At 54.6% G+C, this 15,896-nt stretch overlaps 5 protein-coding genes across 5 annotated transcripts; 3 read left to right on the top strand and 2 right to left on the bottom strand.

The window, feature by feature from the left end:
• Positions 1-1,413: 1,413 nt before the first annotated feature.
• On the top strand, positions 1,414-2,950 carry CGGC5_v014704 (uncharacterized protein; the record flags this gene model as incomplete). Its single annotated transcript, XM_032029585.1, has 5 exons — positions 1,414-1,951; positions 2,005-2,174; positions 2,230-2,526; positions 2,579-2,719; positions 2,771-2,950. 5 exons carry the CDS (start codon positions 1,414-1,416, stop codon positions 2,948-2,950), a joined length of 1,326 nt encoding a protein of 441 aa, XP_031890923.1.
• A 2,555-nt stretch (positions 2,951-5,505) lies between these two features.
• On the top strand, positions 5,506-7,163 carry lsb5 (the record flags this gene model as incomplete). The annotated part of the gene is made up of 5 exons (XM_032029584.1): positions 5,506-5,517; positions 5,724-6,119; positions 6,165-6,626; positions 6,677-6,833; positions 6,886-7,163. The coding sequence occupies 5 exons, from the start codon at positions 5,506-5,508 to the stop codon at positions 7,161-7,163; spliced, it is 1,305 nt and encodes a 434-aa protein (XP_031890916.1).
• Positions 7,164-8,267: 1,104 nt separating this feature from the next.
• On the top strand, positions 8,268-9,658 carry CGGC5_v014702 (uncharacterized protein; the record flags this gene model as incomplete). The annotated part of the gene is made up of 2 exons (XM_032029583.1): positions 8,268-8,730; positions 8,790-9,658. The coding sequence occupies 2 exons, from the start codon at positions 8,268-8,270 to the stop codon at positions 9,656-9,658; spliced, it is 1,332 nt and encodes a 443-aa protein (XP_031890917.1).
• A 200-nt stretch (positions 9,659-9,858) lies between these two features.
• On the bottom strand, positions 9,859-11,915 carry CGGC5_v014701 (uncharacterized protein; the record flags this gene model as incomplete). Its single annotated transcript, XM_032029582.1, has 2 exons — positions 9,859-11,483; positions 11,537-11,915. 2 exons carry the CDS (start codon positions 11,913-11,915, stop codon positions 9,859-9,861), a joined length of 2,004 nt encoding a protein of 667 aa, XP_031890914.1.
• A 567-nt stretch (positions 11,916-12,482) lies between these two features.
• On the bottom strand, positions 12,483-13,913 carry mug37 (Meiotically up-regulated gene 37 protein; the record flags this gene model as incomplete). Its single annotated transcript, XM_032029581.2, has 2 exons — positions 12,483-13,845; positions 13,894-13,913. The coding sequence occupies 2 exons, from the start codon at positions 13,911-13,913 to the stop codon at positions 12,483-12,485; spliced, it is 1,383 nt and encodes a 460-aa protein (XP_031890915.2).
• Between the last annotated feature and the right edge of the window lie 1,983 nt (positions 13,914-15,896).

The raw sequence follows: 15,896 nt of genomic DNA, 5'->3' as shown, positions 1-15,896 counted from the left end.
AGTTTATATACGATTGATCCAGCCTTCTAAGATTCGCTCAAACGAAAATGATTTCGTTTGTACGACTGACTGACATTCTGCTAATGCTTGTACGGCGGATAGGGTTCCTCACCAGACAAAGTCACTCGATGGACAAATTCTAATTCACACGAAACTTGGCAGCGCGCCCCTTTCCAGAGGTGCTGTCGAATATGTAATAGAATTGAATAAACATAGTTCATGCAGCGAGAGCAGCTTCGCTTTCGTCACCGGCTCATACTGATGGACATACGTGGGTCGCGACCTCAACACGCTGCAAAACCTGTTGAAACCCAGGGAAGGTAGCAACAGTCCCGCCAGCATTGGGGAGCCGAATTTCCAAACAATATGGCCTCCGTCAACCTTTCATAAGACAGTTTAGCTATCGATCATATCGTAATCAAAAGCCTTGAGGGGGGTATAAGTTCAGGGGCTCTTGCGATGAAAATGCAGGCGAGACGCGCCAATACCGCAAATGGAGCAGTTCGAGCGGCTTCATTTCGCGGCATCGATATGAGTGAGAGAGCGCGAGTGTGCCGCGTAAGAAGCTACACTACTATGCCACCAAGATTCCACGGGGGCTTCGAGAATAAACGTTGGACGCTGGTGATGGACGGTCACCAGGGAGAGCGGTGGCAATCCAGGAGATAACTTGCGAAACGGACGGCACAGCGGAACCACCTCGACCAGGTTGATTGATGACAGAACGCTACGAGGCCTATAGTTGAATAAGAAGAAAGAGAATGAATTGCCGCACATCAAAGGAAGCAAGGCCTGAATTTTTAATTTATCCTTTTGTGAAGTTGAAAATTACAGATTGGCCTTCACGGATAGCGCATACCGAGGTTTCAATGTCTGCCACTCACACATTGAGTGAGGAATTTTCGGCTTTGAGATACCCTCAGTAAAAATCATGAAGCCTTGAGTTTTGAAAGTTGCATGGGTTCAGGGGGTGCAGCGACTCGTTGTCCGGGCTGACATACGAACACCATTGTCAGGATGGGGCGGACTGCAGAGAAGGCCGGAGCGATGCATGGGAGGGGTCTGATACACTATGAGGCAATGTTTTAGTACCGATCTTCCGCCGCGAATGTTCGAAAGTGATCCGTCAATAAACCCGTGTCGATGAATGCCATGTCAAGGAAGATGAGCATGGGATCTCAGGAGACGAGGACAAGGAGGAGGGCACGTGCGCGGCCATGTGACCTCGCGTCAATCTCGTCGCGTCCTCTCCGCGCCCCTACGTCGCCTGAAACTATGACGACACCAATTTCCAGCCCAACCGCGCAAACCAACGCCGCCACGACCAATTGTGCGACAAAATTGACCCTTAGTCTTTGAGCCTGCAGAATTCCGATTCATCCGGGCCCTCAATTCCAATTGCTAACGGACAAAATGCCCGGCCGCAAACGTGCCGCGTCTCCCGTGGCGGACGAGCCCCGCCGACGGTCCGGCCGGATCTCGAGCACGCCCAAGAAGAGCAAGTACTTTGAGGACGACGATGACAGTGAGGCCGACTTCAATGGCGATGATGGTTTTGATGAGAATGGAGAGGATGAGAGTGATGTTGATGAACCAGAAGAAGAAGAGGAGAAGCCGAAGCGCGGACGGGGACGACCGAAGGGGGCCGTTGCGAAGCCTAAGCCCAAGGCTAAAGCTCAGATCAAGGCTGTGCCGGTGAAGAAGGGAGCGAAGAAGCAAAAAGTTGAAGAGACTGAGGACGACTACCAGGATGAACAGGTTGAAGAGGATGACGAAGAGGAAGAGGAGGTCGAAGAGGATGACGACGAGAGGAAGCCGAGGGTGACGATTATCCCATTGGAGAAGATGAGAGGCCTCGATGGGGTTGAATATTCTGATGAGACGTTGCACAAGAACACATTGCTGTTTTTGAAGGATCTGAAGGCGAACAATGTGAGATCGTGGCTCAAGAGTAAGCTACCGACTCTCAGGTATGCAGAAGGTCTTTGCTAACAGCTGCGGTAGGCCATGATGGCGAGTACAGACGTGCCTTAAAGGATTGGCAATCTTTCGTTGAGACGATCACGGAGAAGATTACCGAAGTCGACTTCACGATCCCTGAACTTCCTGTCAAGGATCTCATCTTCCGCATTCACCGGGACATTCGGTTCAGTAAGAACCCAACACCCTACAAGGTATGCCTCATGCATTGCCCCCTATCAGAAATCTGACTAACAATTGCTGTTATAGCCGCATTTCTCTGCTGCTTGGTCAAGAACTGGCAAGAAGGGCCCTTACGCATGCTACTACATCCACCTCGAGCCAGGCTCATGCTTTGTTGGCGGCGGGCTGTGGTGTCCCGAGGCGCAGCACCTGCAGGCGTTGAGAGCCAGCATCGATGAGCGACCGAGGCGGTGGAGGAGGGTTCTCAATGACGAGCGGTTCAAGAGGACGTTCTTGCCCAAGGTGAAGAAGGCTGGCGAGGAGGCCGCGATATTGGCATTCGCGGATGTGAACAAAGGCAATGCGCTGAAGAAGAGGCCCATGGTAGGTGCAGATTGAGATGCGGCGATATGTGATGATGCTGACTTACGCACAGAACTACTCTGCCGATCACCGCGATATCGAGCTGTTGAAGCTGCGCAACTTCACCATCAGCAAGAAGGTTGACGACCAGATCTTCACACAGGAGGATGCCCAGGAGAAGGTTTGCGAGGTCATTGCGGCTATGGAACCATTCGTGAGTCTATTTGTTGTGATTAATGACTGAATGCGGCTAATAGCGGGGCAGATCACCTTCCTGAACAGCATCGTCATGCCGGATCCCAACGCCGATGATGATGAGAGCGACAGTGATGAGGATGGCAATGACGATGAGAATGGGGATGGGCAGGTTGACGATCCGCCCGAGGAGAGTGGTGATGACGAGGAAGAGGAAGAAGGCAAGGATTGGAGTAAGCACAAGTTCTAACCTTTGTGAGCTGCGATCTTGAATCGGGGGTTCGGGTTTCTCTGTCGATATTTGGTTCTCGGATTGTGGATATCAGTATACTGGAACTAGGAAGCCAGCTGTTTTGACATGTGTGGTTGAGAGCAGTTCCTGTGGTCGTGAGAATGAGTATGATGGTCGGATGTTGTACAATATGCTGGCTGGGTTAGGGGCGACGCGAGCGAGTCCCCTTGCCGAGTTCTTTATTCAATGAGCCTGTACACTCACTGGCTGAAAATTTTGTTTCTCAAATGGCGTGGGGAGGCGTTAGCGATATCCCATCTCCTATGTCATGCATGTCCCTTGGATTTAATGTGAATAGGCTAGCTCAGCTGTCTGTAGTGGTCTCGCCGGATGATCAACAGCTACAACGTGCCCGATGAGGCATAGAATGAATCCTCAGAAGAATCTATTGAAACCAGAGAAAACGACGGCTAACGAGACAATGGGACCTAGACTGGACGCTTTGGCTCCTCACTATGGTGCGACACCCTTAGATTATCAAGCTGTTCTCACTCACAATAGGTATCTTAAAGTACTCAACAGTCAATTGAGCCTGCCCTATTGGTTTGTTGGGAAGAAAACATAGACTGGCCTTTGCCCCTTTTGTAGGCCAGCGGCTATCGGACTTGATGCAATGCACCTATAGATTCGGGCAGATCAGGGCTTGTATATCAGGAAACAATCGACGATGCGGAACTGACGCCGTAAAAGACTAATATGCATGACTTCTCAGAGGGCATCTTGCTGTGCTTCTTTTTTTTACTATTATGGATTGTTTTCGGAGCCCACGACCTTCCAGACCGGTTTTCCGTCGCAATCGTCCAGATGGGCACCGGAGTCATCGACCCCGAAGCGTCCGTTGTCTCTGAGCTCATCTAGTTGAGAATTTAATGTTGATGTGAGAACACAACCCTTAAGCGTTGAAGTCAACGAACAAGTGAGCGAATCATGCGGAACCAACAGATTGAGATACGAAAGATGATGGACGGTAGCTGTGGAGTGTAGCCCACGGTATGGCGGGGTCTTCGTAACTCTGATAGCACGTGTCTTCGAAACTCAGATAATTTACTTGCCTCCATGCGCAGCACATTTCGGGAGTTTCAATATGGAGAAAAAAGTATCATTGCTCACGCATGATGCGGCCTTACATCGGAATTGAGAAAACATCGATTGTGATCGTGGAATCACAGATAGGGTCGCATTTCATATAAAACACTGAAATCATTCTCATAGCATCCTTGACGCAATGGTAGTCTTTGCAAACAGCTCCAAAGGTCTCCGGGCAGCCTTGGCTGTCAAGCCAGTACTGCCTTCTGCCATGGCTTGCGTCAGGCAGCCAGGGCACTCTACGAAGGCATGTTTGATAGCAAATACTCCGCGAAAGATGAGCGATGAAAGAGCCCACGTGTATGATGAAAGTGATGGTCACATATTTGGGGAGCGTTTTGGGCAATAAGAAAGCTCTGTGGGGTCAATCGTGATGATGAGAAGGAAATGGTCGTTGGTACCATCTTGGAAAGGAGACAGACGAGGTTCATAAATGTAATACAAATTATGCTCGTGCACACACTTAGTCATCACCACCCAGGAACAGCCAAACTGACCAATGAAATGAATGCTGGGCCAGTCACTGGCGGAAAACGGGAAAGCCGGTGGAATGGGCCGTGCATCAAGCGCTTGCTGTGCGAGCTTGTTTCGTCAGATGTCGACAGCTTGGAGCTCTTTGGATTTTGGGAAGCAAACAGTCTTGACTCGGGTTCTCTCATCAGCCCTGTGCCGTTCAGGGTCCGAAACTTTGATAGGCGAACTTGTGGTACGTACTCATTGATCAGAGCTGAGAGTTTTCAGACTTTTTTGTTTGTTTGTGAGGTTGATTGCTCTGTCGCAAAATATCGTCTACTCACAGATCCTGCTTGGACGGGTCTTTGGTGGTTTGAAGTGCCCCGTCTTGTGCAACGAAACAGCGGATAAGACCCATCGCGGCTTGTGATTCACCTTGGACGCACTACGTCAGCGGGGCCAGCTCACACCTCACACAGAGCTCACGCGCCCTCGCAGCCCTGCAAGTGCAACAGCGACGACCCCGCGGAGCCAAGCTGAGCTGCACCGCTGGCTGGACACTGGATGTGCTGCCCTCCTGCCTGCCCCACCACCGCCTGCCTCGTCCGTCCCTCACCACCACCACTGCCCCCGTCGCTCACCTTTCATGCACATCGCTTCCCCCGAAATGCCCGCTCCGGAACCCCGATCCTTCAACGTTTACCTCTAGTCCGCCCTTTTCTGACCTCCTATCTCCTGTATCTGTATCTGCCGGCGACGATCTTGCCCGCGCCGCTCCGTATCCTTCTACCCCTCCGACGACCGTTCGCGTTGGAGCTGCCCATTTCCTAGCGGCAGCCTCCAAACCCCTCACCACCTCAGGTCCGGCGCCGACTCATTTGGGTCGCGCCACCACGAGCCACAGATATCTGCGCGGAAGTCTTCGATCCCCTCACACAGACTTGCGGACGTAGGGCAAGAGACAAATTAGCATCATGTTCTCTCAGGTTCGTGGCCCTGCAGTTCCACACTCGGCCACCTCGGCGCGCGCTACGGCAGGGAAGAGAGTCCGACGCGGCCGGACGAATCACCGTCGGGCACCACTCCGGAGCTTACCTGATGCCACTTCACAAAAGCTCACCCGGACTCCCTTCCCGCCATGAGACCGCTCTCATAACTACAGCCTACGAGTGAGCACTGACATCCTCTGCAGAAGAAGCCGTACTCGGCTGTCACCGTAAACATCGAGACGCTCACCAGTGAGACGTACGAGGAAGATGACCTGAGCGGCATCCCCGACCTCGTTGAGGTCATCAAGCTGCAGGCTTCCGGTCCCGCCGAAGCTGCCCGCGCCATTCGCAAGAAGCTCAAGTACGGCAACGTTCATCGCCAACTCAGAGCCCTCACCATCCTTGACGGTCTCATCCAGAATGCCGGCCCGCGCTTCCAAAGAGCCTTCGCTGACGAGACTCTCTTGGAACGTCTGAGAGTCTGCGGAACATCTGACTTATCCGACCCTGACGTTAAGAGAAAGTGTACGGAGTTGTTCCGCAGCTGGTCTCAGTACAAGAGCACCCCGGGCCTGGAGCGCATCGCCAAGCTTCACCAGGTAAAACTACTCATGCGAAGGAAGGTCTGCCGCTAACACAATCAGGAACTCCCCAAACGCAAGGTCGCTGCTACTCAGGAGAGATCCAAGGCTGTTCGCGAGACGGAGAACCCGTTCGGCGAGGAGGAAGAGGACAAGCCCCCCTCCCCTACTCACCGTGCTGGTGAGTCTTCGCGGTCTCATCAAACGCCTTACGGCGGTGCATCTGGCACCGTCTCTTCCTTCAGCCACACCAAGTCCCCATCCAGCTCGGGAGGCGGCTTCTTCAGTGGGTCCAAGGATAAGAAGAAGAAGGACAAGGATAAGAAGGGCAAGCGGAAGCCCTTCAACCTCGAGCTTGAGAAGGAGGCGATGAAGAGCGCCATCGCTGAAAGTTCCATCGCAACCACCAACCTCAACAACACCCTCCAGAGCATCAACAGAGAGAGGGAGCGAATCTCCGAGAACCCCCAGGCCGTCGCAGGGTTCGAAGGCTGCAAGCAACTGAGGCGAAAGATCCTGCGCTACGTGAGTGTTGCTCTGCCGGTGACCGCGGCATTATAACTAACGACACCTAGATTCACCACGTCGAGTCTGAGGAATGGCTTGGTAGTCTGCTAAGAGCCAACGACGAGCTCGTCACGGCCCTCATGACGTTTGAGCAACTCGATAGATCCATCGACGCCGACAGTGACTCGGACGACGATCTGGCCGAGCAGGCTCACATCTATCGAAGTACGACGATCCCAGCCACACGAAGCCAGAACAGCATGCTGACGTTATATAGTGGTGACCGAAAAGGCCAAGAACTCCATGTCCCCGCCTCCTCCGGACGTCTCTGGTCTGAGCATCGGCCACACGCCATCCCCTCGTCCTCCCGCCCCGCCACGCCCGGCCCCGATGTCGAGGCCCTCGCCTCCAGTCCCCGCCGCTCCTCCCAAGCCCCCGAGACCTCCCGTCCAGCCTGTTCAGCAGGATTCTGAAGAAGAGGACGACGACGACCCATTCGCCGACAAGAACGCGCTCGAGACGCCCGCTCATGAGCGAGGAGAGCCAAGATGGTGATATCTGACCGTCACACCTCCCACCTTCCTTTCTCTCTTTTGCTCGCCATTTCTGTCAGGGTTTGTGACCCCGCTACGTGGGGTAGGTGGTTGACAGAGTATGGTACGGCTGTATCTTGCCAGCCACAAGTCAGGACACACGAAGCAGATATCCAGCAGAGCGCCCGTCTATATTTTAATGATGAACGAGTCGAGCAATCCACATGACATTCCTCTTTCATCCTCGCTGTGCCCCGTAGAAGCCTATCTTACACTGCAGAAGAGAGAAGGTCGCATCCCCGAACTTCCGAAATCGGTCACCGACTCTGCAAATACCGCCCGTGGATCCCGGCCTCGGCCGCAAGACCCCTTTTGGGATCAGCGCCCGGCCTCCCAGGGTCCCCGCCGAACACCTTTCCGGGCTCTCCCACCCGATGACCCCCGCCGGAGATGCTACGATCCCGCCCATAACCCTCGGCGGCATGTGTCAATATAATATATTTCCCAGATCCTCCCACGTGCCGGGGGCAAGCGTCCCTCCAATGGCAGCTTCCCACGCGGGGCACGAGTGCTCTGTGCGCCCATTATCTTACCCGCTTCACCTGCTCGGCCGAGAGCAGCGCATCCTTTTCATCGATGGAAGACATACCCATAGAGTTGAACCCCGCGGTTCGATGCGACATTAAATCAAGGTCTGTGAGGTTGCACCCAGGGCGCGATTTATTGATAACTTTCGATAACCTTGAGTTGCTCTTGGGGTCCCTTTCCGTGACTCGTGCACCACGTTGAACGCTGCGGGGCCGCTGAGGACGCGCGCGCAAGGGGGTGGCATCGGATATCGGACGTGATATCGAAATAAGATGAGGGTATTCGGCGCTGACCCGTGAGAGTCCCCGTGAGGGCATCGTGGTTACATGGACGCATGCAATACCGGTGGGTAAACGTTGTGGTAGACCTGCATGCTCACCTACCGCCAAGATGGCACCAACACACCTGTCTCCTGTGCCTCCATCTCGCCCGTCTATATGATCCCTCTCATCCCCTTCCTGCAACCTCTATCACGGGTCTAGGTTCGCCAGCCTTCGTCTCTCCTTAGGTCCTCATCCCCCCAAAGCAGCCGCCAAAGATGCTCGCCCTCCTCACCCTTGCCCTGGCCGCCGCGGCTCACGCCGCCAACACCACCACGACCCTCGTCCCCGTCCTTCGCGAGGGTTGCAACAAGGCCGACCCGGCCAACCTGGTGCCCGCCAGCAACATCACCCTCGAGTATGGTGCCAAGAACGAGAAGCTCGTCTCCGTCTCCCTGGCCATGAAGTACCCCTCCGTGGTCCTTGAGGAGGTCGCCGCCGTCGCTGCTGTCGACTGCGCCGCGGAGAGCATCACCGTCACCTTCAACGAGACTGCCGCCTTCGAGCAGACCTCGAGCGACTGGCAGGCCTTGGATGACTTCGTCATGGTCACCAACCACGCCGGAAACTGCGACGTTGAGAACGAGCGCGGTTTCTTCGTCGTGGACACCGTCACCTTCGACGCTGCCACCCTGAAGGTCGTCGCCAACGCTCACAAGAGTGACGTTGCCAACACTGCCCGTAAGTCGTCCCCCCTCTCATCGCTTCACATTGAAGGAGTCATAACTAACACTTCTCAGTCTCCACTCAAATCATCTTCTCCAACGTCCCCGTCACCAACCCCGCCAAGCGTGACATCTCCTGGGACGACGAGGGCGTCCACATCACAAACACCCTCGCCCTCCCCGCCGCCACAACCCTCTTCACCGCGGACCCCTACGTCGCCATCACCGCCGACGAGGCCTCCCTCTCCTCCGCCATGACCTTCTCCGGTGTCCTCAAGTACTCCATCATCCCCCTCAAGGTCGACGAGCTCGCCCTCGACATCGACACCGTCTTCGACGCCCGCCTCGGCCTCACCGTCGCCGCCACCGCCCCCTACGCCGGCAACTTCACCTACGACCCGGAGGACCTCGCCTACAACTTCGTCGACATCCCGGGCATCATCAAGCTCGGCCCCGCCCTCGGCTTCGCCGTCGGCGTCGAGCTCGAGGCCGACGCAAAGGCCACCGTCACCACCGACCTCGGCCTCTCCTTCCCCGACGCCAAGCTCCACCTCGACCTCGTCAACTCGTCCGCCACCGCCGCCACCGGCTGGGACCCCGTCTGGACCGCCCAGGCCAACATCTCCGAGAAGGCCGCCGTCGGCGTCAACCCCTACGTTGAGCTCGGCGTCCAGCTCGCCTTCACCATCCTCGGCGGCGCCATCGACCTCAGCACCGGCGTCACCTCCCACTCCAAGCTCGTCAACGACTTCACCCTGTCCGCGAGCCAGGGTGCCGGTACTGAGGGTACTGGCATCGGCACGGACAACACCGCCTGCGCCGAGGGCTTCGCCGTCAAGAGCGACTTCTTCTTTAGCGTCATCGGCTTCGCCACCCAGTGGTGGTCGCAGGAGCTCTACAGCGTTGAGGTCCCTGTGGCTGATGAGTGCTACACCTGGTTGTAAATGGGGTTTGGAGTGAGTTGAGATGATGAAATGAGAGTGATGTGGAAGGCGTTGAAGAAGCCTGCCACACGTACATTTTGTATATGATTGATGCTTTCTATTCATAATGTCTCAATTGAACGAATGAAGCCAAGAATGTTCCATCCTTTGATGAAACAGATGCTAAGCTATCGCTTTTGAATGTAATGTTCAAAGCTTTGCTATATAAGAATCATGTTCGATCGGTTTTCCTCAAGTCTGGCCATCAACTCCGCCAGCTTTGCCGATCTTTCAGACTGCTCCAGTGGCGTCCTGAATAACACAAATCCAACGCGTTCGTAGTAAGCATCTTGAGGTCGAACGACAAGACCAGCCATCTCGACCTCGGTCTGTAAGTCTAGGACAGAGAGCATCAGCACTACTGCATGTGCAAAATTCTCTGGCACGAGACGCGGAGCGTCAAAGATCATCTCGCCCTCAGCACTCCACGACTCGTCCCTGAAATAGAAAGACCGCAATCGCCGAGACCTCCTAAACTCCGCTCGCACACCCACCGGGACGATATTCAGCAACGGCGCCTCCAGCCGAAGGGATCGCTTTTCAGGCGTGCCAAAGTCCACGGCTGAGCAGCCCGGCGGAAACACCTCCCCCCTGCCACCGACCCTGATCAAAATCTTGAGCTTGTTGTTCTGCGCGTATTCAAATTCAACAGGGTATGAAATGGCTGATAAGCTAGACGCCCAGGACCAAGACGGGAAGTGCGAGAGCTTCTCGCATGATTCCGAGTCGTCCAGCAGCCGCCAGAGGAGCCCCCGGGTGAGCTCCGAGCCGAACACGCCGGCGAAGTACTCGACCCCGTGGATCTCGGCCAGACGGGTCCCTAGGCTCTCGATGGCGATGAGGCGGTCGGTGAGGTACGTGAAGTTGGTGCGCATATACTCGACCACGGCCCTCAGCCACGAACTCGTCAGGGCGAACTTGGCGTCTCTCTGGAAGATCTGCGGCTCGTCGCGCGTGAAGACGGGCATGAAGCGCGGCAGCTTGTCCTCCGGGTCCTGCTCGGACGCCTGGGTCAGGCTCTGGCACTGCCAGTAGAGGCAGTTGGCCGCCCAATGCAGGGCGCGCGGGGACAGCAGGCGTTCCTGGAAGCACCAGCCTCTGGTGAGCAGCGGCTGGGTGCTGAACTGCTTGTGGAAGACGAGCTCGTCCACGGGGAGGTAAAGTGTTTCGTTGCGGGCTTCGTCGAAGGCTATCGGGGTGTTGGTCTGGGGGTATCGTTGGGCGGGGCGCTCTGCGAAGATGCCCTGGCTGGAGTCGGAGGCGGCGAGGGCGGAGATGAGGCAGCGGGCGTTGGCGTAGTAGGACGCCATCATGGAGGCTTCCTCCTCCCAGTCTCCCAGGTACGGGTCCTGGCTGCTGGGTTGGATGATGCATATGGCGTCGACCCACAGGTACCCGATGCCCATGCGGCGGGTGAGATCGATGGCGTCTCGGATGGTCTTTGGAAAGTCGTGTTCTTCGAGCCGCTGTTTCCGTACTTGGAGATTTGCTCTCGTAGTCTTGGCTGGCTCGTTGCTCCGGCCCCAGCAGTAGCTTAGGGCTAGATACTCTGGCTTTGGCTTCAATGAGAGCAGGTCCTTTGACTGCACGAGTCGGGCTGGGTGGTCTTTGCCGTCTCCGACGGCAATCAACCGCGTTGGCAAATGGAAACTCTCTTGTCCCTCAACGGATACTGGTTTGCAGTCTACATGCCGTCCACGTCTATGAATGCAGTCTTCGATCCAGGGTTCTATCCGCTCCCTGATCAGGGCATCTAGATCAGCCTGTTGAGTCTTCGGGCTAAAACCTATTGCCGATATCAGTATCTCATGGCCAATGAGTTAGGAAGGGCGACAATACGCTTAATTCGGACCAAAGGAGCCTGTTGGATATTAACCCCATCTGCCCTTCTGATGACAAGCAAGACATCATCCTCCTTTTTGTCCCCGATGGTGTACTCGGGAAGGAATCCCGAACCCGAATCAAAAAATGTGATACGAAGTACGCAAGGTACGCCCTGGGGTATGTTTGCACCACTTTCATGAATGACACGAGCCCTCAGACTGCGGCAGAGGTCACAACCCGCGGCAGCCGATTCTAATAGAGCGGCCCACGATTCGTGATGCTCGACTCTAAAGACGGGTCCGTTTTTGACCCATTCGCTGTAGCGCCAGGGTATCTTGCGGCACTTGGCGCACCTCCCCTCGGTGATCGAGGCATGTTGCGTTCCTGGGTCCATCCGGCGTCACGATGGATCCCCGTTTCCCAAACACATTCGTTGTGTGTTTGTCCATTCAATCTTCATGCGACAGGAAATAAGCTGACTACATGTCTTTTCGAGTGGGCCGACAAGATGAGGCGGGGTTCTTCAGCAAGGCAGCCAATTCCCTGCAGATGCTGATTGGTCCTCTAGATATCCAGCGGCATGGATTGCCACGAACACGACATCAAGATCAGGAAGAAACATAGTGAAATGTTGACAATGATCTTCTGCTGACAACATGTGAAGTTGTGTAATCCTGAGTCTTTAGTACTCTTCAAACCATCCGAACACTTTTCCTTGAGAGATGGCACAGAATAACCGAACATACTCTTGACGAACAAATCACCTAGGTGAGATTAATTGTAGCGATGAAAGCACCAGTCGTTTTCATCCGATAACATCTAAAAGACACAGGTGTTCCGAGTGAACTAGCACCATCTATCCGTTCCTTGATCTGACAGATCTGACATCAAACAATCCCGTCCAAATACAGCAAGTTTTCCCCTTCAAAATTGTGCCTCTTCTTATCGACAAGTGCGCCAATCAAGTTTCGAAAGACATGGACTCATCCTGCGTTCCATCGTCGGATCCCGGATCTCTGGTGACAATCCGCAAAGCAAAATGGACGTCGTCCCAGGTAGTCTCCGAAATGGACAGAATCTGCGCCGAACGCCCGATTGGCGACTTCTTGTCCTCTACCAGCTTGCATATGCATCGGCAGAGCTTGTCCTTCCAGTCTCGACCCACAAACGCTTGAGTCTGGCTATCGACAAGCCCGCCGCTTTTCCATTCCTTGAGCACCCCATAGAGAAACGGCCTTCGCTCGGTGAAGAGGTCTTTTAGCTCGAAATGCTGGGTCTTTGAAGTACTCTCACGACTCGAACTTCTGATCCTCGCAAACAATTCCAAAACAACGTCCTGCTTGTCTCGTGCGCATTTGGTGTGGGCGTTCAGCAACTCCCCAATCCTGAAACAAGTTCGCAAGATGACTGTGGTTGATAGACCAACGACGACGGATCGGTCTCTGGTCTTTTTGGGGAAAGGAGGCCTGGTGATGGGAGTCATGCCCGATGACGCGCTGGGATTTGGACTGACAACACCGGTGTGCTTTGCTTCGGCAGTGGTCGTTGTGGCCTTCGTTGCGCATGCTGTCACAAGATCCCAGTCAACATCCTCGTCCAGCAAATCAGGCTCCTCAAACGTGTTCTTGATATCTTCATGTTGACTTTGCGCTGGCGTAGAATGCTGCAACCGCGAATCGTAGCTTTCGGCCGATCTTGAATCACTGTCCGTTCTCTGCGTGACACTCGATGGTGGAATTCTTGAAGCGTTGTCGCCTGAAGCCTCCACCAGCTGCATCATGTCCTCATCGTCAGAATCGTCAAGACCGTAGTCATCCTCGAGAGGAGGAACGTCTTTTGTCGGAGCGGGCGCAAGTTCACTAAATGCTTGCTCTATGTGTTGGCTCGACAGCTCCTGAGACTCGCTATCGTGATGACCGTCGAGCCCTTGGACGCCGCCATCCAGGTCGACGAACTCGTCCATCCAGGAGTCATCCGAGGGCAGCTCCGTGGGCTGGACATTCGGAACCAAGGATGCAGGTGGTATCTCGGGTATCTCGTATGGCGACAGCGAAGTTTGGGTTTGAAACAAGTCTGACGGATGGTACGTGTCTGCAGTCGCAGCGGGAATACCGTCCACCGTAGAGGAGGAGGCAAGCACGACGGAGGCATGATGGTTGTCTCCTTTGGGCTCCGGCGCTGCCGCGGCAGAGTTCACAGCGACGCGTTTGGCCGGGATTGCGTTTGTGGCAGCGGCTATGGGTGTCAACGGTCGTTTGGGGCCGTTGATAAGGGTGAAATCTTGCTTGGTGACATTCAAGTTGAGGTGGCCACCACTCTTTCGGCTAGAATAATGTGAGAATCAACCCACTAGACATAGGAAGAGTACTGACCCGCCCCTTCGACTAGTCATCGTGAGAATCGAGTCTTGCCAAGTGCATCAATGTCGACGTCAACGCGATCATCTAGGAGCTGACGAACGGGAAAAAGTGCTTGCAAAGAATTTTTCACAAGGGCGAGATGAAAAGTTTCTATCTGGTACAGAGTCTATGGAAAGGGAAGGAACTTGTTTGGGGCTCCTTCCATCAGGCAATAGCATTTTTGAGGAGCGCCTTCCATGGAAACACCGTACCAACGCTCTTTCCCTTTGAGGAATCACCGCCAATGCTCCTGGTTCCACAGCCTTCTCAGTTACTGCAGATTGTTCTCATCTATTGACGTTCTCAAATTCCTTTTCGGCTCCAAAGTCCCTGCCAGATGACAGAAATCACCAGGACATGACACGGTGTTCCTCGACGGAGGTGTGCATCTTGGCTCTGACGAGAACTTCCTCAGAATCGGGCAGATGCCATCTCGAATACACAATGACGTGGTCAGCCGTATTGGCCAAGAAGTCCCCTTCTTTAGCAAAGACAACAAGCGTCACCTCAACCCTGAGAAAGATCACATGCGGCCGGGTCTTGGACCCTTATCAGCGGCAGCTATGCCTGAGACTGGGTTCGTCCCACTGGGGACCAGGTAGAACACTTGAAATCATAGTTTGGAACACATGAACTCCACTTCCTTCTCGAAAGCTTTAGGGGACGTGGCTCGTGATGCCTTCGTCGACGCTTCGGAGAGACAAAAGTTGGCTGGCCGTTGTAGGTGTGTCTCCCCCACGCCAGCCTACTTACACTCGCACCGGGGTGGATCAGGCAGGAATACAACGAAGAAGACAAAAAGAACATTCGGTCTGACATCTGAAAGACACCATCAGACTGTATTCTCCGGCATCCCGGTAAACACATGAGTTGCTTCTCGAAAACGGGCGCCGAGGCCAAGTCACGGAGCTATTCGCAACCCCGTGGCCCGGACCGCAGAACGGAGGCACGGGAAGGAAGTGACATCAACGCGCAGCAACCCGTCAGACCCGTGGCCAAAGGGCAACATGTCCAAATCTCTGCCCTCCCTTCCGTATCTCGATTCCGTTATCGAGACACGATGGCGCCGCATCGGTATCGATGAAGGCATTCACAGCCGGCTACGTCAGAGAGCACATGCCCCATAGAGAGGACCCCTTCACCTGTTTGCCCAGATAAGCGGCCATGGTGAACTGTCTCAGCGCCACGAGCCGCGCTCCGTCTGTCTCCCCCAAAGACAGCGCAAACACCGCAGCGAGGGAGTCTCAGGTGAGGTAGGCTAAAGGTAGGCGCGGAGGGGAGGACTGGGAAAGACGTGTTGACACCTGGTGCCTCGGCCACGCAGTTGTCGATGGGCACTGCCGACGGCCAAAGAAGAACGCCCAAGGCCGCTGCGGTGATGTCAGTTTCCAGTCAGGTGAGCGTGGAATACCTTAGGCAGGGGGGGGGAGTAGTCTTTGGTTGGCGTGTTTTGGCTAGCTCCGGGGATGTTGGGCCATGTGGTTCCGGGGGTTGGACAGCCTTCTTAGTGCCCAGCTGAGGACCATTTGCTGTGGAGGGAGGATGCAAAGTGTAAAAGCCGCACAGATGGAGGATCGCGTTAGTACCTGCTGAAAATAACACTTTGATTTTAATCCGGTGTTTTCAAATATTATTCTTTTTATTCAATTTATAAAAATAATATTCCGAATAAACTGAAACCTAGAGAACAAACAAAGAATATCCCGAATACACGCCATCTCTCCCCTCTTTCCCCGGATGGGCTGTGTTGAATTAGTCACCTCGATCGCGGGGATGAGAATGAGATGACACATGCCGGAGTTGGCGGGTAGATGACTAACCGAGACTTTCTGTCTCCAGCTCTGCCTTGACCAAAGTTACCGCCTGTAGCCGCGGTCTACAGCGGACGTCCATGCTAGACGCCCATTGAGGGCGCCCGAAGGCCGCGCATTCCCATGGTCCGGACGACGATGCGCACTTCTCTTCTTACTTTCCTC

This window comes from Colletotrichum fructicola (assembly GCF_000319635.2).
Source record: "Colletotrichum fructicola Nara gc5 chromosome Unknown KSG_Nara_v1_contig09, whole genome shotgun sequence".
Classification (NCBI taxonomy): Eukaryota; Fungi; Ascomycota; class Sordariomycetes; order Glomerellales; family Glomerellaceae; genus Colletotrichum; species Colletotrichum fructicola.
This window is presented reverse-complemented; position numbering and strand designations above follow the sequence as displayed.